Raw genomic sequence first — 21,544 nt, 5'->3', positions numbered from 1 at the left:
CTTGTAACGTTACTATCCAAAGGCTCCTCCTGGTGGGCCCACAGAACCTGACAGGGCAGACCAGTGGGACCGCAACTCCCATACTGCTCTGCAGGCATCCATAATGGGGCTTGCCAGATGGGATGCTGCCACCCAGTGTAAAGGAGCACGCTCTGTCTATAGGTGGCAGGTGCCCACTGTGCTGTCCTTCCTTGTTCCCAAGTTCATCCCGGGTGCTGCTCAGCGGTTGTTAGAATGCCAGCCCCACTGTAGCCTCTGTAATGTCCTTCCACACCCTGGTCCTGACATGAAATGAGATTCTGTTATTCCCTCCCTGACCTTTCATTATCACGGGCTATTAGCCAGCTAAGAGTGGGGGGTCCACGCTGGCTGCGGTGCCAGGTTGTCTCTCACAGTGTTCATATTATAAACATTTCTGAGTTAACTGGGAACAAAAGGAACAGCCAATATTAATTAAACAATATGAAGCCATTGTTTCCTCACCCCTGGTATATCCAAGGATGTTTATTTCTAACTGTCAGTGATTTTTAATTTTCAGATATTTGGACTGGTGAAGGGGACGAAAGTCGGCGTTCTGGTTGATGCCTCCAATGCCAACTGCAGTTTGGGGAAACTCTATGATTTCCAGCAGTGTCTTTTGGTAAGAACGTTACGTGGGATTTTGGAATCGGGATTTAATTTTGACGGCAAGGGCTGCTGGTAAAGAATTTTTAAATCTCAGAGCTGCAGGTTCAGTCCTCATCAGTGAATCGCTTGTGTGACCCTGAGCGAGACATTGAACTTTCCTGTCTTCCCAATGTACAGTAACTGATATGCTTGCTGCGATAGGCTGGAGCTTCCCCGTGACCCAGCTCAGGATAAAGCGGATTTATAAGAAGGATGAATGGATGAACCCTTGTACTAAAGCTGTGATATATAAAGCGCCCGGCAGCTGGTCATTCCTTTTGTGAACACTAGGGGGCACCCAGAGCCCCCAACACCAGGCAAGCAGTCAAGAGCTTCAGGATACTTTATACCAGGGGTTGCCAAGTCCGGTCCTGGAGGACCACCGTGGCTGCAGGTTTTCATTCTAACCCTTCTTTTAACCTTTATTTCTGAGTGCCCTGCTTGTGCTGCTAATTAACTTCTTGTGAATTCATTTGAATTGACTTGTTTTTTAAGATTTGTTCCCCTGAATTTCTTCATCGTTCGTCTGAATTGCTTCATTTCCTTTCCTTAAATGGCACCCAAACAGAAATGAAATGTGAAGTGACGGAGCTGACAGAAGAGCAACTAAGTCAGGGCCTCAAACTCCAACCAATTTCACTCCAACCGGCTGCTTAATGAGGTGCCGAGTCTCGTCGTTAATTAAACTCGTTCTTTAATTCCATGGCTTGTTGCCGCTCTCGCGGTGCGTTAGCAGACAGTTACAAAATTGTTGATTTTCTCTTTTCTGTTAAAATGTTTTGTGGACCTGAGCAGATCGACATTCCTGAGACCTTCATCGTTCTTTATTTTTACATATTATATAATGGACACCAGTTGTTTCGGCTTATTTTATATCTCATTATTGTTTGGCTGCTTATTAAGGAAAAAGAAACAATGAAGGTGTCTGAGTCTTGAAGAACAAGTCAATTAAAATGAGTTCAAAAGAAGATAATTAGCAGGCTACTCATTAAGAAAAGGGCTAAAATGAAAATCTGCAGACACTGCGGCCCTCCAGGACCGGACTTGGCGACCCCTGCCTTATACAGTGGTGCCTCGACCCGCATACGATTCTAACTTTGAACGTCAAATTTGAGAGAAATTTGATCCAGAGTTTGAATGATACTTCTGCGAGTGCAGTGAAAAAATGCAGCAACAGATGGCGCTCACTATACAATATGCAGATCAGAGCACAAGTAATACTCAATACAGTATAAAAATATTACAAGTAATGGAGCAGAATTTAACAGCAGATGATATCCCATAATATGATTTGGAGACCTCGGCCATCAATGCTGCCTCCCCCCAATTGGCCACTTGACGGCTGAGACAGCCAATCCGATGAAAGGACCCCTCTACCCAACAATTCCTGCGATCCTCCATCAGGGATGACTTTTCCTTAGGCAGGCAAAACAACTTGGCAGGTGGGCCGTGGCACCAAATGCCACATTTGAGTACCGAGAAGAGAAACGGAATAGGTGAGGGTCAGTAACAAATTATAACTGTCATGTTATTTATGTTTTAGTGCTAAAGACTAATAACAGAGATGCAGTCTGTACAGTTCATCAGCAGCTCTAGTCAGGGTGTGCTAAACTGAAATAGTGAGTCTTTAGCCGGGATTTGAAAGCTGAGACCGAAGGGGCATCTCTTACTGTATAGTAGCAGGCAGACCACTCCACAGTTTAGGGGTCCTGTAACTAAAAGCTCGACCTCCCACTGTTATTTTATTAATTCTTGGAGTCATAAGCAGACCGGCATCTGCTGGTTGCCCATAAGCCCTGTGACTTTAAAGTCCCTCTCACAGTGTCCATGGCTGTTGAAGTCAGTTGCCATGCTTGACGTGGCACCTGTGGAAGTTCATTCTTTGGCGGAGTGTTTCTCCCACATATGGCGCTTTTCCACTGTATAGTACGGCACGACACGGTTCAGTTCAGCTCACTTTTGGGGGGTTTTCCACTGGGAACAGTACCTGGTCCTTTTTTTAGTACCACCTCAGCCGAGGTTCCAAGCGCCAAACCGTTACCAAAACGTGACGTGTAAACTCTGCTGGTCACTGATTGGCCGGAGAAAATCGTCATTACTGCGTCACTGAACTTGCGACACGAGACACAACAGACCCGCTAGATTTTTAGCACAGCCAGCGAAGGTTCGGACGCACCATTTTGTTTTAACCAAAAATGGCTGTTTCGTGGTCTATTGAGGAAGTACAAACGTTCCTCTCGTTGGTAGCCGAGGAGCGGATCCAGCGAGAGCTGGATGGGGCGACGCGGCGCAACTATAACGACACGTGAATAATCCCGCCTACTCTAAAGCGGTACTAAACTGCAGTCGAAACGCAAACCGAGCTGAACTGAGCCGAACCAAGGTGAGCTGTACTGAACCGTGCTGTGCTGTACTATGCAGTGGAAAAGCGCCAATAGAGTGCAGTGTCGGGACATTCGGTAGACCACATTAGATGATCTGCAGGAGAACGATCCCTTTATGCGATGTTCTAGTTGGCAGTGTGGTATAACAGGGATCCGGAAAAGTTGCCCCCCCCATTTCGCCCCAGATATTTTTCCTATCACCTAACTGGATCGTTAAAACTTGTATTACTTGTATTTTTATGGCCGTTACACAGCACGCGTTTGCTGTTTTCACTGCATGACTATCAATGGTTCTGAAGAACAAGTAACGTGCCGCAGATACGCGTCACAATATCAATATATACGGTGCCACGCAGCAAGCCATATATTATATTATAAACATTTACATTTTATTGTAAATGTTAAATTCATTTGTTCTGACTACGGAGATAACAGTGACTAACGTATAGCTGGTGCAATTGGCCTGGAGACTAAATTCGAAAATGGGACGGTAATTTTTATTGAAACTCTTATACATTATTCAAAACATTATATGACATAATAACCATCTTAATGAGCAGTACTTAAATATAATTCATATGTTTTTTTGTTATCCTTAAAATTCCAGGTATATTTTTAAGTTTAATTGTATTTCACATATTTGGTTAATTTTTTGACAATTTAACCTACGCATTTATTAAACCAAAATAAACTGGAAGATATAAAAAAAAAAATGAGGTGCATTATTTACATTTCTAGGTGCATTTTTTTTACATTGTGGAAGACAAAATGTGAGGGGCTAAGTGTGGGACGTGACTTTTTGGGGGTGAAACTTCAACTACACGGTGTGAATTATAAATGTGAGCACACGCTTTCTGTTTTTTCTGTAGGCAGGAAGATGTGCCATTTTCTGTTGGTTCACTTAGGGAGCTTCGGACAAGTAGTTGCTGCAGGTTTCTTTTATTATTTAGGGCATTGAATTGTGTTATTTTTACCTTAAATGATGTGTCTTTGCTGTTCATCATCATATCTTATCACGCCACTTGCCGTATCCAGGTAAGAGCGGCGTCATTGGCATCCTTAAGATCTTCATCAGTACATGTAGGGCCTTTCGAGAACATTCATGGAGAATGTGGTCCATTGTTTGGGTGGGCTCACCACAGGGACATTCAGTGCTTGTTGTGAGGCCCCATCTGAATAGTTGTGCCTTGTTATGCCCACCTTTCACCCAGCCTTTCCTGGAGAGGGATGTTCCATTGGGTAGGTGCTCTTGAGGTGTAGGAAGAGCTTCATTGGGAGGGCTACAGTCAGTCTCTCGCCACCTCTCAAGCCCGTGTTTTGTGGACTGCTTTGGATTAAGGGGTTCCACTGTGGCAAAACTCCGACGAGAAGGTTGTCGGTGATTTACCTCCTGGTGATGGTGAAGTGGGTGCCTGGAGTCCATCAGTTGCTTGAACCTTTCTACTCTTGAACTACTTTCTTGTCGTATATATGGGGAGCTTCGATCCTGGCCAGCCTGTATAAAGCAGGAAGGCACGTTGTCCGCAATGTGCTGGTGATGATTCGACATGCACTATTTAGCTCAGGGTCAGCCTTGTTGGCATGGGTTGACCAAGCCCACACTGGTGCGCAATACTCTGCTGTTAAATAACAGAGTGCCATGGCCGTTGATCGCAGGGTCTTAGGGTCTGCTCCCTTAGGATGTGGTTGCTAGCTTGTATTCCTGCTGGATATTTTCTTTTTGAGTTTAAAAATATGTTCTTTAAAAGAGAGTGACCTGTCCAGAGTGATGCCTAAGTAAACAGGATGTTTGGTGTTCTTCAGTACTTCATCATTCCACCTGATCTCTAGAGTTGTGTTTGCTTGTCTTTGTTAAGATGAAAGGTACAGACCTGTGTCTTCCCTGGGTTGGCATTAAGGAACCATTTAATGTAATACTCTGAGAGGCGGCTGAGGGCTTTGGTAAGTCTCTTTTGGATATCTTGGAAGGAAACAGACTGGGAGGCTAAGCAGAGATCATCTGCATAAATGGACCTCCTACTGTTGGTGAACACAGGCTGGTCGTCGGTTTAAATATCGAACAGAAAAGGAGCCAGCACTGAGCCTTGAGGAAGTCCATTGTTCTGATTTCTCCAGCGACTCTTTGCTGTTTTAAGTTTATCAAAGTGGGTATTGTTTAGGGTCTGGGGACGGATTCATTCACTTTCCATTATTTCTCTGAACAATTCAGAGTTCAGACAGCCTCCTGAAACGAATTAAGTCTGAAGTAGGAGCCACCACTGTACGGGACACAATCCTCCAATACACACAAAAAAAATCCTCCATCTCTCCTCCAGGTAAGCTTTGCCCACTTCCTCCCGACTCAGCTCACCTGGAGAAGGCTGGGTGGCTTCTTTTTAAGGCAGACCTGTGAGTTCTTCTGGTGTGAAGCACGTCTGGCTCAGGCAGAACCTCTTTTCAGGTATCCAGCTTTTCTTGTAGCTCCCTCTAGTGGGACCTACACACCCTGACGGGGCTGCTCACCAAGACTACATTTCCCAAAGTGCCCGGCAGGAGTTTTGAAGGGCGCTCCACCCGAGGGAAGCTGCCTCCTAGCATAGTGGAGGGTTAAAAAGCCACCCGAGACCCTCCTCCCTTGTCCATCTAGCTGGGCAAGAAATCCTCTTGGATCCTGCTGGAATGCCCATCCATCAATACAATACAATACAATACAATACAGTTTATTTTTGTATAGCCCAAAATCACACAAGAGGGGCCGCAATGGGCTTTATCAGGCCCTGCCTCTTGACAGCCCCCCAGCCTTGACTCTCTAAGATGACAAGAAAAAACTCCCAAAAAAAACCTCAGCGGGGAAAAAATGGAAGAAACCTCAGGAAAGGCAGTTCAAAGAGAGACCCCTTTCCAGGTAGGTTGGGTGTGTAGTGGGTGTCAAAAAGAAAAAGGGGGTCAATACAATACAATACAATACATCCGCTTGGGCACTTATACTGTATAAACTGAAGGCATTATGGTCTGCAGGTTGCTGAGGTGCTGGAGTGCAGACCACGAGGTTACTGGTCCAGTCCACCCTGAGGGTGATCCGGCTTGCAGGACCCTCATTAGTGGCTGGACCAGGCCAAGGAGATGCCAACCTAACACCTGACTGCAGTGGGTGGGCCTGGACCGCGTGTCTGCCTGGGGGGTTTGCCAACTTGCTGTTTCGTAGTGTGGTGGGTGCAGCAACGTGCTGCATGCTCCCCACCCTGACCTGACCTGAGCTGTAGTATTGTGGACACACACACACTGAGCAGACCATAATAGTAAAGAACTTGATTCCATAAGGAGGCGCTGATTCAGAAAGTCTGAGGACTGAGGAAGCTTCTCTTTATACATGAAAACATGCTGCTTTATTTACATTTAAGTTGCAGCTGGGCAAACTTACCAGCAATAAGTCGACATTTCCCGTGGGAAACGCTTAGTATTTCATTACATTCAGGAATATTTTAATTGAGAACTTCCTCTTCTTAAAAGCAAACAAAACAAAACAAAAAACATCTTGAATAAATGTTGCTTATTACAACTGCACTCCCAACTGCCACCAGCTATTGCACTGCCATCGTCCGGGCGTCCCAGTCCCAGTTTTCCTGGCTGCACTCAAAATTCCCTCTCCCTTTCTTAGCGATGAGACCTGCCGTTTCGTACTTTCCATTCCAGTACCTTCCACCGGACCACCCTTCAGCCTCATCTTCTTCATATCCACCACAGCGCAGCGACTCACCCAACCATTCGAAGTATGTTGGTCCTCGCCACCCGTGGTGCCACCGTCACTTTAGATGGTGTCTCAAGCCACATGATATGTCACCGCCTGTCCAACCCTTTGTGACATTTCTGCTGAGAGCGTGACAATGAGGTCTGATGAACGGTGCCCGCCGTGTTCCTTTACTAATGCGTGTTTCCAGGCACTTTGGTTGGAGCAGGACCACCTTCACGCTGCACACAGAAGACTGCACAACTCAAATTATTCTTCTGGTGCGTTTTACTAGCTAAGGTAAGAGATACTGGGGGGCAGATACTTGTGAAAACGACATTTTAGGATTTAATCCTACAGCTTTTATAAACTGTCTTTGTTATTTATTTATTACTAGCTGTGTAAGCCTTTGCTGTAAGAAGCCCGGGCACCTAGAAAATATTGAAATCATCAGGAAAAAAAATTGATCATCGGCTAAGCGAGTTTCTCTCTCCTCTGAGGTTTCGTTTTGCCGATGTGTTCACCCCCCTTGTCTATCAGCGGCTAAGCGAGTTTGTATTTCATGGCGGTTTCACTTTGGTGAAGGGAGAGTCGCTTTCTTTCAGCTTCATGCTGTAGCCTCGCACTTCCGGACCAGACAGACAGACACACGCACTTCCACACATAGACGTTGTCACAAATATCACACAGAGACAGCAAGAAGGTTTGGGGCAGCCACCCGTATATTATGTCCTGGCTGCAAAGAAGGTTGAAAATATCACAAACCGGGGTCCACAACTGAACTGACTCATGCCAGCAAAGATGGGGTCTTCATATGTCGGCACTGGAAGTGATATCACTGGAGGTGCCAGAACCAGAAGTGGCATCAGCAGAGGTATCAGAACCGGAAGTTACATCAACAAAGGCGTCAACGCCAGAAGTGACATCATCTAAGGGCACCGGAACCCCGCGGGTTTTCCCGAGAATGGTCTGCAAGGGACTGAGAAAGACCATCAGTGCACACCGCCGCCGCCCCCTGGTCGGATCTGGAATTACTATTGTTCAGGCCCTTTAGTTGTCTCCTACTCACACGTGTGTGACAATATTTATATATAAGACAATAACAGAAACGAAACACAACTCAATCACATGAAAATAACAATCATATCTTCTAAAGGTGACCCCTCTGACTTGGGGAGCTACGCAACAAGACAGCCCCATCTAAAATGGTACTTCATTTAGGAGGAGATTAAATAGCAAATAGCAGGGCCCAGCCCTTGGCACAGGCTTCGGGGTGCCAAAACCCCTCCTTGAGAACCCCAACCCCCGGCTGGGAAGATAGGCGCCAATCATCCTGCTCACCCCCTGATTGTGAGGGCACCAATCTTCAAGGGGGACCGCTCCTCCTTCACTGATTTCATTTACGGATTCCACAGCACAGATCTTAAAGGAAGGGGGACACTTACAGCCAGCACTGCCTTGGGGCACAATGTACACTGCAAGAACTGAAGTCTGAGCAAGTGAAAAGTATTTATAGCTTAACAGTGCATCTTGTTTTCTTTATGGTTAGATAGATAGATAGATAGATAAGGCACTATATGATAGATAGATAGATAGATAGATAGATAGATAGATAGAAAGGCACTATATAATAGATAGATAGATAGATAGAAAGGCACTATATAATAGATAGATAGATAGATAGATAGATAGATAGATAGATAGATAGACAGATGTGAAAGGCACTATATAATAGATAGATAGATAGGTAGATAGATAGATAGATAGACAGATGTGAAAGGCACTATATAATAGATAGATACTTTATTAATCCCAAGGGTAGTACTAGGGTATTGTACCGTGTTAGCCATTATGAATGTAGAGAAAAGCCAAGCAAAATGACACCTTTTATTGGCTGACTAAAAAGATTACAATATGCAAGCTTTCGAGGCAACTCAGGCCCCTTCTTCAGGCAAGGGGAAATTCCCATACTCCAGCAGCAGCATACTGATAAAGAACAATATTAAATTAAAGAGTGATAACAATGCAGGTATAACAGACAATAACTTTGTATAATGTTAACGTTTACCCCCCGGTGGAACTGAAGAGTCGCATAGTGTGGGGTCTCCTCAGTCTGTCAGTGGAGCAGGATGGTGACAGCAGTCTGTCGCTGAAGCTGCTCCTCTGTCTGGAGATGATCCTGTTCAATGGATGCAGTGGATTCTCCATGATTGACAGGAGTCTGCTCAGCGCCCGTCGCTCTGCCATGGATGTCAAACTGTCCAGCTCCGTGTCTACAATACAGCCTGCCTTCCTCACCAGTTTGTCCAGACGTGAGGCGTCCCTCTTCTTTATGCTGCCTCCCCAGCACACCACCGCGTAGAAGAGGGCACTCGCCACAACTATCTGGTAGAACATCTGCAGCATCTTATTGTAGATGTTGAAGGATGCCAGCCTTCTAATGAAGTATAGTCGGCTCTGTCCTCTCTTGCACAGAGCATCAGTATTGGCAGTCCAGTCCAGTTTATCATCCAGCTGCACTCCCAGGTATTTATAGGTCTGCACCCTCTGCACAGTCACCTCTGATGATCACGGGGTCCATGAGGGGCCTGGGCCTCCTAAAATCCACCACCAGCTCCTTGGTTTTGCTGATGTTCAGGTGTAAGTGGTTTGAGTTGTACCATTTATTATTAATCAGTGACTTCTCAAAAAAAGCGTATTTACGGCTTTTTAGCTTAGTTTAAGAAATCTGGTCAAGTAAGTTTTGCCTACCCCACTGGCAGATATTTTTGCTAAATAAAAACAAAACAACTCCTATTTAATTTTGTTTTCCTCTAATATTTGTGTAGGTATTTTGTGTACCCCTGAGCTGCTCCTAGCAAATAGGACAGATACAGCAAATAAAATGAATGGAAGGTTCAACAAGACAGCTCAGGCCCGGCTTGCTTACTATAGAATGACAATGATGAATTCTCGAAAGAGAAAATTTAATTTTTTACAATCTGAGAGGATTTAGGATTTATAGAAAGCTGTGTTCATGTGATATTTCAATGCCATCTCTATTATTACTGACTCAGGTAGCGCTGCAGTCCTTGTCCTCCTTGACTTGTCCGCTGCCTTTGACACTATTGACCATGAGAGATGGCTGTTGTGCCTTGAACATCTTGTTGGGCTTAAAGGGCCGCTCTTAACTGGTTCAGCTCATATCTAACTGGTAGACACTCTTCAGTGACTTTAAATTCCTTTTTCGTCTACGGCTCCTCTTAAATCTGGTGTTCCTCAGGGAGCCATTTTGGGTCCTCTCTTATTCTCTGTATACCTTCACCCTATTGGAGCAAATTTTAGGAAATTTAACATTTCTTTTCACTGCTATGCTGATGATACTCCGGTTTATATTCCCGTCTGCAACTCTGCAATCAATCAACTCCATAAGTGTCTTTCTGAACTAAGATCCTGGATGGCTAATAATTTCCTTGATCTGAATTAAAATAAAATGGAGGTGCTTATAGCGGGTCCATCAGCTAAAGCCCAAATCGGTCTTGGACTTCTCGGCTCTTTCTCTGTCTTTTGCAAACCTCAAGTCCGCAGTCTTGGTGTTATCTTTGAAAGTAACTGCTCTTTTGAGAAACAGATTGATTTTGTAGTCAAGAGTTGCTTTTTCCAGCTTTGTCAATGTCAATTTATTTATTTCTATAGCACATTTAAAACAACATAGGAATGCTGCGGCCAAAGTGCTTTACGATAATAGAATAAAAGAAAAAACAAAAACAATAAAACATAAATAGTAATAAAATATATGAACATAAAATAAGATAGATAATAAATAGAAGTAATGTTACATAATCACAATGAGGAAACCATCAGTGTTATAGAAGGTCATGGAAAGCAAGTGACTAGAAATGAGTCTTTAATCTCGTTTTGAATTGTCGACGACTCCTTTATGTGACGAAGTAAAGAATTCCACAAACGAGGAGCAGCAGCAGCACAAGTCCTGTCTGTCCGTCTTAGTTTGACATTTGGTACGAGTGACAACTGACTAGAAGATCTAAGCACTCTGGATGGCTGGTGTAAAACACACAATTCAGATAAATAGACAGGAGCGAGTCCATGTAAAGATTTAAAAACTAGCAACAAGATTTTAAAATCAGTTTGAAAACTGACAGGCAGCCCGTGTAAAGAAGCTAATATTGGAGAAACAGAGTCAGACTTTCTTGCCCCAACCAGGAAACGAGCGACCAACATTCTGGACCAACTGTAACCTGCAGATCAGAGATTTGCTAATCCCAGAATACATCGAGTTGCAGTAATCGAGGCGAGAGATGATAAAAGCAGGAGTATCTCTCTGAAGATCTTTAGAAGATTAAAGGCTCGATTTTACATAATAGACGATGCTGGAAAAAGCAACTCTTGACTACAGAAGGGTAAGGTAAGATCGAGCCTTTAATCTTCTAAAGATCTTCAGAAAGCTACTCCTGCTTTTATCATCTCTCGCCTCGATTACTGCAACTCGATGTATTCTGGGATTAGCAAATCTCTGATCTGCAGGTTACAGTTGGTCCAGAATGTTGGTCGCTCGTTTCCTGGTTGGGGCAAGAAAGTCTGACTCTGTTTCTCCAATATTAGCTTCTTTACACTGGCTGCCTGTCAGTTTTCAAACTGATTTTAAAATCTTGTTGCTAGTTTTTAAATCTTTACATGGACTCGCTCCTGTCTATTTATCTGAATTGTGTGTTTTACACCAGCCATCCAGAGTGCTTAGATCTTCTAGTCAGTTGTCACTCGTACTAATTGTCAAACTAAGGGGGACAGACAGGACTTGTGCTGCTGCTGCTCCTCGTTTGTGGAATTCTTTACTTCGTCACATAAAGGAGTCGTCGACAATTCAAAACGAGATTAAAGACTCATTTCTAGTCACTTGCATTCCATGACCTTCTATAACACTGATGGTTTCCTCTTTGTGATTATGTAACATTACTTCTATTTATTATTTATTTTATTTCTATTTATGTTATTTGTATTTTTTCTTTAATTCTATTATTGTAAAGCACTTTGGCCGCAGCATTCCTATGTTCTTTTAAATGTGCTATAGAAATAAATAAAGTTGACATTGACATTTCCCTGTACTCACCCCTTACCTCTTTTCTTCAGTGTTCTCATTACCAGGTTGGTCTACCGGCACACATCCATAGCTACAGTATACGCACAATACAGACAGACTCTAACCGCAAAAGTACCGTATGAAAGACGTAGCAAAGTGTCATGGTGTCATCCTTTTCATTTGTCTGTAATTTACTTGTCGACTAATCGTTTTCCCTGTTGTTGTGCCAGGGTCTGATAGATGAGCAACTATGCTACAAGAAACAACTGTACTTCTCCTCGTTTGGCACTGAAGAATCGTCGCTGTGGAGTACCCCGAGAGACATCAATGTCCGCACGTAAGTCATTGCACTTCTCTGTTCTTTACCCCAGTGTTTCCCCTGTCGTTGTCCACTTTTCTCACGCATCACGGAGTCGACATCTGAGTGACAAATATGGACCCTGGCATGATTAGCTTTCATGTGATTTCATTTTGGTTTGTGTCTTGAATGCTATTTTCTAGGTCCTTCTATCACTGCCATTTTGAGAGCCGTCACTGGTGCCACTTCTGGTGTTTCTAGAGATGTGGCTTCTAGGGTTGTGACCTGCAGGTAATTGGCACGGCACGGCAGGGTAAAGGGTCGATTTTGGGGTTACTTTACAAAACCAAGACCAGAGAAAAAAGACAAAGAAACGATTTGTTATCGTTCTTCTCTCGAGTTTCGTTGGGTTTGACCTCTTTGCCTGCATTTTTCAACTTCGATTCTGTTAGGATTTGGTAGTTAGTTTTATTTTTATTTCCTTAGGTTTCATTTTTGAAGTGCATCTCCCGGTTTAGCTCTGTTAACAAAGCAAAAAATCACCCGTCCAATTCTCAGCAGGACAGACCCATTACAGCCGGCCTATTCCAATGGTGGCCCAGAAGCAACCTCCCTGTGAGTGGCCCAGCCGATGGTCCTGCCAGAGCTCCAGACTGCAACTAACATGGCCTCGAATGTCACCAAAAATAGGCTTTGGCGATTATCATTTCTATTATGTTCGCCAGTGGTGAATGGAATTGTTGAAACTTTAAATTCATTTCCGTATAAACTCGCGTTTAAGTTCTCCCATGGATAAGTCGGGGTTCGATTCTACCGTATAATTTCTGGTATTTTATAATGTCGGTCGTATAAGTCGAATGCGGAAAACTCACGTTATTGGTCCAAAAGATTTTGATATGCTGACGCCTACCTGGGAGAGGAACAGTGCTGGATTTACCATATAAGCAAAGTAAGCACATGCTTAGGGCATCAACGGTAGAGGGGCACCACAAAAATGTCATGGCCGAATTTATCACATAAAATATTAAATTAATTAAATTTATAGCCGTTTTCAAAATTTAATGAATAATGCCTCCCTGTACCTCCCTATGCCGTCACTGTTCGTAGATGGCACCTTACACGGTGCGTTCTGCATACTGGTGCCATCTACGACGGGGAATTCCTGTCTCATGGTGATTCCCTTAAACGCCATGTTATGTCAAAATATTGTGAAAATAATTCGATTCAAAACAACATGTTTTTATATTTTTAAATAATAGTTAATAGCTGATTCAAATTTATTATCATGTAATTGTTGTGTTTTGTGAATTATCTGCTATTTAACTTAAAATAAATTTCTAGTGCGTAGAAAGCGTTATTTTCTGTTTTAAGCAAAAACTAAAAAATCATCCCAGTTTGAAGAAAAAATATTCTGGTAAGTCCATTTAATTCTATTCTTGGAGATTTTAAAAAAAATTGACATTATGTAAAAGTGAAAATCGTACAGCTGATTACTATTGGATAAAATTTTTATAACTTTTTTTTACTATTAACAAAATTTTTTATTATTAACAAGATTTTCACAAAATATTCTTCAGATCTTGTACTAAGAATATGTGTAAATAGATTTGCTAAATTGACACAAAAGCCATAAATAAATAAAATAATCCAAATGGTAAATCTACGGTTTTAATGTCAAAATTGTTTTGTTTAATTTCAAATTTTCGATAATAAAATAAAATTTTATTTTCTAGTTTGTTATGGTTTTAATATTTTGAATTAATAGGGGGCACCAAAATTACTTAGTGCTTAGGGCATCTAAGGGTCTTAATCCGGCCCTGGAGAGGAACCACGGGGCACACGGCCTTTTCTATTTTCTATGTAATACAGTAATCCCTCGCTATATCGCGCTTCGACTTTCGCGTCTTCACTCTATCGCGGATTTTAAATGTAAGCACATCTAAATGTATATCACAGATTTTTCGCTGGTTCGCCGCTTTCTGCGGACAACGGGTCTTTTAATTTAGGTTACATGCTTCCTCAGTTTGTTTGCCCAGTTGATTTCATACAAGGGACGCTATTGGCGGATGGCTTAGAAGCTACCCAATCAGAGCATGTGTTACATATTAACTAAAACTCCTCAATGATATACGATGTGCTTCCCGCGCGGTGCTCGATTGTTTGCTTTTCTCTCTCTCTGACGTTCTCTGCGCCTGACGGAGGGGGTGTGAGCAGAGGGGCTGTTTGCACAGAGGACACGGACGCTCCTCTACAAAATGCCGCTTTATCGCGGTGCTTCTGTATACTTAAAAGCACGTATTGATTTTTTGATTGTTTGCTTTTCTCTCTCTCTCTCTCTCGCTCTCTCTTTGACATTCTCTGCTCCTGATGGCGCTCCTTTGAAGATAAGATATGTTTGCATTCTTTTAATTGTGAGAAAGAACTGTCATCTCTGTCTTGTCATGGAGGACAGTTTAAACTTTTGACTAAAGGGTGTTATTTCATGTCTAGAGGGCTCTAATAATGTTAACAGTGTGGGAGAGTTTATAAGGGCTTAAAATATATAAAACTAACCATACAAACATATGGTTTCTACTTCGCGGATTTTCATCTATCGCGGGGGGTTCTGGAGTTCTGGAGGGATTACTGTATTGTGCCTACATGACCACACGTGATATCCGAACTATTCCGAAGTGATGTGCACTGAGTTGTGTTTTTTGTATCTCATACACTTTTATCGTAAGAGCATCACTTATCTACGATTAGAAAAAAATATGAAGCTGGTTTTAAATTAAAAGTCGTTGAAGCAGCGAAAGAAATTGGTAACTGTGCTGCGGCAACAAAATTTCATACATCTGAGAAACTGATGAGAGATTAGAGGAGGCAAGAAGATGTAAAAAAAATATTAAAGTGTCGTATTTTTGAACGGGCGTACAAGTTGGAGTCTAATGTTATGATCGATTTTTTGGGTTTCAAGACCCGACTTATACACGAGTATATACGGTAATTGATTACCTGACACTGTGGTGAGTGGCTGGGGGTGGTACCCAGCCGGGATGCCCAGTAAGGACCAGAGGAGGGGTTACGCCTCCTACAGACCACAAGGGGGCGACCACCCTGTTGGCTTTGGGGACCATGGGAACTGAGCTTGGAAGTTTAACTCTATAGGGGCCCGTGGTCACCGCCAGGGGGCGCCCCAATGCCTATGGAGCCTTGGGCCTCAGCACTTCCGCCACACCCGGAAGTGCTGGGAGAAAGAAGACCAGGGACACCCGGAGTGTTTCCAGGTGCGCAGCCAGTACTTCCGCCACACTGGGGAGTGCCGGCGAAAGATTATCGGGAGGCACCTGGAGCTCGTCCGGGTGGGGTTAATGGGGCGACCTCCCTCCATTCGTTGGCTGGAGTCGGGAGAGGAGAAGGACAGAGCTTTGTGGAGAGGACTGGAGGCGGTGAAGAAGACATTTGGAAAGGCCTGGACTTTGGGGGAGTTCTGGGGTTGTGTGCACCTTGTAAATATTAGGACTTGTAAATAAAACGTGTGCTGGGTGATTATAACGATGTCTGCCTGTCTGTGTGCGGGCCGATTACCACAACACCCAAGAACTCTGTACAGACATTTTAAAGACCAGTCCTTCAAATAATTGAAGTTCCAATCCACTTTCACGCCATATGCGGTGCTTTGCTCTTAAACATTTACTCAGGTCGTTTTGTTCTGAGGGGCGAGGAAACGATTTCAACTGGAAAGGCTTTGTTGTGGAACTCAAATCTCACCGCAGTCATTGAAACCGTCCGAGTGAAGTAGTTCTACGAAAAAGAAAATCATGACAACCCCTTTAAATTGGGGAGTTCAGATTTCAAAGAGAAATCAATGTTAAGTGCACTTTTTTATTTTTACAACATTTATTTATATAGCACATTTTCATACAAAAAATGTAGCTCAAAGTGCTTTACAAAATGAAGAATTGAAAAATAGAAGACACAATAAAAAATAAAAATATGTCAACATTAATTAACATAGAATAAGAGTAAGGTCCGATGGCCAGGGTGGACAGAAAAAACAAAAAAAAAAAACTCCAGACGGCTGGAGAAAAAAATAAAATCTGCAGGGATTCCAGGCCACGAGACCACCTGACCAGTCCCCTCTGGGCATTCTACCTACCATAAGTGAAACAGTCCTCTTTGGATTTAGGGTTTTCATGGAAGGACCTGATGATGATGGTCACGTAGACTTCTGGCTTTCAGTCCATCAATGTCGGAGCATCATGAAGCTTTGAGTAGGTGGTGGTGGCGCAGGCCGGAAAAATACAATACAATACAATACAGTTTATTTTTGTACAGCCCAAAATCAAACAGGAAGTGCGGCAATGGGCTTTAACAGACCCTGCCTTTTGACAGCCCCCCAGCCTTGACTCTCTGAGAAGACAAGGAAAAACTCCCAAAAAACCTTGTAGGGAAAATGGAAGAAACCTCGGAAAGGCAGTTCAAAGAGAGACCCTTTCCAGGTAGGTTGGGCGTGCAGTGGGTGTCAAAAGTAGGGGGTCAATACAATACAATACACAGAACAGAACAATTCCTTAATACAGCATAATAATAAAAATTTTAGAATTACGGTTTAACAGTAGATGATATGACATAATTAGGTTTGGATATTTTTAGAGTCCTGGAGACCTCATCCATCTTTGCCTCCCCATTTGGCCATGCCACGGCTGGAACGTTGTTCCGATGAAAGGACCCTCTTTCCCATGATTCCTGCGATCCTCCATCAGGGATGACTTTACCATAGGCAGGCAAACAACTTGGCAGGTGGGCCGTGGCACCAGTTGCCACATTTGGGTACCGAGAAAAGAAACAGAATAGGTGAGGTTTAGTATTCAAATATAATTATCATGTTATGTTTTAGTGCTAATGACTAACAACAGAGATGCAGTCTGTACAGTTCATCAGCAGCTCTAGTCAGGGTGTGCTAAACTGAAGTAGTGAGTCTTCAGCCGGGATTTAAAGGCTGAGACCAAAGGGGCATCTCTTATGGAAGCAGGAAGACCACTCCACAGTTTAGGGGCCCTGTAACTAAAAGCTCGACCTCCCACTGTTATTTTATTAATCCTTGGAATCCTAAGCAGACCGGCATCTTGAGATCTTAATGTGCGCTCAGGTTTGTAAGTCATGATAAGTTCAGACAAGTAAACCGGACCTTGGCCATTTAATGCTTTATATGTTAAAAGGAGGATTTTGAACTCTGCCCTAAAGTTAACCAGGAGCCAGTGTAAGGATTTAAGAACTGGAGTTATGTGTTCATATTTTCTTGTTCTTGTAATAATTCTTGCAGCCGCATTTTGGATTAACTGGAGGCTGAATAAAGAACAGTTTGAACAGCCAGTGAACACCGCATTGCAGTCGTCAATCCTACTAGAGATAAATGCATGAATTCATTTCTCACAATCCTGTTTATTTAGAAAAAAAAAAGAAACAGAAGAGAGAGTTGGGGTTAGTACGGATTTTAGAGCCACTATGAATAGTTATTATGATGAATTGAACATACAGAGTATCAGGATTAAGTTAAAGTGAAGTTATGAGAAGGCCATGTTAAAGTAATGTGTTTTCAGCAGTGTTTTAAAGTGCTCTACCGTATCAGCCTGGCGAATTCCTATTGGCAGCCTATTCCAGATTTTAGGTGCGTAACAGCAGAAGGCCGCCTGCCCGCCTCACCACTTCTTTTAAATTTGAATTCTAAGGAGACACTCATTTGAGGATCTGAGGTTACGATTTGGAATATAAGACGTCAGACATTCTGATATATAAGATGGAGCAGATTATTTAAGGCTTTATAAACCATAAGCAGAATTTTAAAGTCAATCCTGAATGACACAGGTAACCAGTGTAGTGACATCAAAACTGGAGAAATGTGTTCGGATTTTCTTTTCCTAGTTAGGATTCTAGCAGCTGCATTCTGCACTCGTTGCAAACCATTTATGTCTTTTTTTCGGTAGTCCTGAGAGGAGTGCATTACAGTAATCTAGTCGACTGAAAACAAACGCGTGAACTCATTTCTCAGCATCTTTCAGTGATATAAGAGGTTTAACTTTTATGTTTCTTAATTGAACAAATGCTGTCCTAGTGATCTGATTAATATGCGATTTAAAATTCAGATTACAGTCAACAATCACTCCTAAGCTTTTTACCTCCGTCTTGACTTTTAATCCCAATGTATCCAGTTTATTTCTAATAGCCTCATTGTATCCATTATTGCTAATCACTAAGATTTCAGTTTTCTCTTTATTTAACTTGAGAAAGTTACTTTTCATCCATTCTGAGATACAAGTCAGACATTGTGTTAGTGAATCAAGAGAGTCGGGGTCATCAGGTGCTATTGATAAGTACAGCTGTGTGTCATCAGCATAGCTGTGGTAGGTCACGTTGTAACCTGAGATAATCTGACCTAACGGAAGCATGTAGATTGAGAAGAGCAGCGGACCCCGGATAGAGCCTTGTGGACCACCATATCGGATATCATGTGTCTTTGAGTTGTAATTATCACAATGTATCCAGTTTATTTCTGATAACCTCATTATGTCCATTATTGCCAATAACTAAAATTTCAGTTTTCTCTTTATTTAGTTTTATTTTCGGCACTTTGCGATGTGTCTGGGTCAGATGTGAGCAAAATGTTTATTTTTATAAGTCAAATGTGGAAAAGAAAGTGTTGCTACTACCTCAGATTCTCTTCACTTACACCTTTTTTGTTGCTTTTTTTTATACACATTTTGATGTGAGCAGACGTAAAAGGGAAACAATGGCTAAACATGACTCGTTTTGTTTTTATTTTGCTTTATTGATTTTATTGAAATCACACAACATTCCATACAAATGGATCAATTTTACAAGAATAGAATTGAAAGCAAATCAACCCCCACCCCTGAGAAAGGCAGCAGAATGAAACTTAAACCTAGTAAAGATAAGTAAATAGATAAATTAATGAGTGAATATGGATGAATGGAGAAGAAAAAGAAAGAATAGCGAGAGAATCTGCTTCCTCAGTGCTTTAAGAGCCTCATCTAAAATATTATTGATCGGAGCCTGCCAGGTTTTGAAAAATTTCTGCACAGATCCTCTAAGTGAGAATTTGATTTTTTCCATTTTCAGATAATATAAAACATCAGTTACCCGCTGACTGACTTTAAAGAGGAGAGTTCGGATTCCTCCAGCTGTGTGCTAATAGTGTAGAGAAGGCTTTGCAGTTTGTTTGTCCTTCTCCAATTTAAGCCCCTCTGTGAGCCCACCAATCACAGCTGTTAGTGGCGTAGGACGGATTGTGACCCCAAGGCTGTCTGAAAGCCACTTAAAAATGTTGGTCCAGAATGACGTCAATTTGGCGCAGGCCCAAAACATGTGACCCAGTGAGGCTGGGACTCGATCGCCCTGGAAACATTTAAGCGAGACAGATGTGCTCGATATATCATTTTGAGTTGAATAATTGTATGTTTTGCGCATATGGAGCTCGAGTGAATTCTGCTTTTAAACGCATTCATTTGTGTTGCTTTAAAATTTGTCTTAACTGCTGCTTACTGGCCGCTGAAAATGTCTGGCCCGGCTAAGTTTCTTGGTTTGAAAATCTGTCCCGACTGAATTTGTAATTGAATAGCCCTGATTTAAAGGTTAAGTCAGAATTATCTCCTCACAAACATGCTATACTGTGTATACAACAACAACATTTATTTCCAGAGCCCATTTTCATACAAATGGTGTAGCTCAAAGTGCTTTACAAGATGAGGACAGAAAAGTTTATCTTCTTCTTCTTTCAGCTGCGCCACAGCGGCTCATCTTCTTCCATCTCTTTCTGTCCTCTTCATCTTGCTCTGTCACCCCCATCACCTGCATGTCCTCTCTCATCACCTTCTCTTAGGCCTTCTTCGTCTCCTCTTGCCTATCAGCTCTATCATTAACACCCTTCTCCCAATATACCCAGCATGTCTCCTCTGCACATGTCCAAACCAACGCAATCTCGCCTCTCTGACTTTATCTCCCAACTGTCCTACCTAAGCGGACCCTCTAATGTCCTCATTTCTAATCCTGTCCATCCTCGTCACACCCAATGCCAGTCTTTGCCTCTTTAACTCTGCCACCACCAGCTGTGTCTCCTGCTTTTTGATCAGTGCCAACATCTCCAGCCCATATAACACAGCTGATCTCACTACCATTTTGTAGACGTTCCCTTTCACGCTTGCTGATACCCGTCTGTCACAAATCACTCCCGACACTCTTCTCCACCCACTACACCCTGCCTGCACTCTCACTTCTCTTCCACACTCTGTCTTCTTCTTTCGGCTGCTCCTGTTAGGGGTTGCCACAGTGGATCATCTTCTTCCATATCTTTCTGTCCTCATCATCTTGCTCTGTCACACCCACCACCACATCCATAAACCTCTTCTTAGACCTTCCTCTCCTCCTCTTACTTGTCAGCTCTATCCTTAGTACCCTTCACTCAATATACCCAGCGTCTCTCCTCTGTACATGTCCACACCAACACAATCTCGCCTCTCTGACTTTGTCTCCTAACCTGAGCTGACCCTCTGATGTCCTCATTTCTAATCCTGTTCATCCTCGTCACACCCAATGCCAGTCTTTGCCTCTTTAACTCTGCCACCTCCAGCTGTGTCTTCTGCTTTCTGGTCAGTGCCAACATCTCCAGTCCATATAACACAGCTGATCTCACTACCATTTTGTAGACCTTCCCTTTCACTCCGCTGATACCCGTCTGTCACAAATCACTCCCAACACTCTTCTCCACCCACTACACCCTGCCTGCACTCTCACTTCTCTTCCACACTCGTTACTCTGTCTTCTTCTTTCGGCTTCTCCTGTTAGGGGTTGCCACAGTGGATCATCTTCTTCCATCTCTTTCTGTCCTCTTCATCTTGCTCTGTCACCCCCGTCACCTGCATGTCCTCTCTCACCACCTTCTCTTAGGCCTTCCTCTTCTCCTCTTCATTGTCAGCTCTATCATTACCCCCCTTCTCCCAGTATACCCAGCATCTCTCCTCTGCACATGTCCAAACCAACGCAATCTCGCCTCTCTGACTTTGTCTTCCAACCTGAGCTGACCCTCTGATGTCCTCATTTCTAATCCCATCCATCCTCATCACACCCAATGCAAAAGAAAAGTTTATATGAAATGAAAATAAGATTAGGCAATGCTAAGTAATAAAGAATAAAGTAAGGTCAGATGGCCAGGAGGACAGAAAAAGCAAACAAAATAAAAAAAAAACAACTCCAGATGGGCCGGAGAAAAAAAAAAAAATCTGCAGGGGTCCCAAGGCCAAGAGACCACCCAGCCACATCACATCAATGATCTCATTCAGTCCTCATGGTAGTCAGGGTTCACATGGAAGAACTTGATGATGACGGTCATGTGGACTTCTGGCCTTCAATCCATCAAT

The 21,544-nt window shown here is 42.9% G+C and overlaps 1 protein-coding gene across 4 annotated transcripts in view; it reads left to right on the top strand.

Annotated features, from left to right (window-relative positions):
* vwa3a (von Willebrand factor A domain containing 3A) overlaps nucleotides 1-21,544 on the top strand; it is a 116,163-nt gene that overhangs the window by 20,430 nt on the left and 74,189 nt on the right. For all 4 annotated transcript variants that reach the window (XM_039775576.1, XM_039775577.1, XM_039775575.1 and 1 more), the window contains 2 exons: nucleotides 539-640; nucleotides 12,064-12,170. In XM_039775576.1, the coding sequence (XP_039631510.1) occupies nucleotides 539-640; nucleotides 12,064-12,170 (209 nt within the window). The remainder of the gene's footprint in view (nucleotides 1-538; nucleotides 641-12,063; nucleotides 12,171-21,544) is intronic.

The sequence above is a fragment of the Polypterus senegalus genome, chromosome 13 (assembly GCF_016835505.1).
Source record: "Polypterus senegalus isolate Bchr_013 chromosome 13, ASM1683550v1, whole genome shotgun sequence".
Classification (NCBI taxonomy): domain Eukaryota; kingdom Metazoa; phylum Chordata; class Cladistia; order Polypteriformes; family Polypteridae; genus Polypterus; species Polypterus senegalus.
This window is presented reverse-complemented; position numbering and strand designations above follow the sequence as displayed.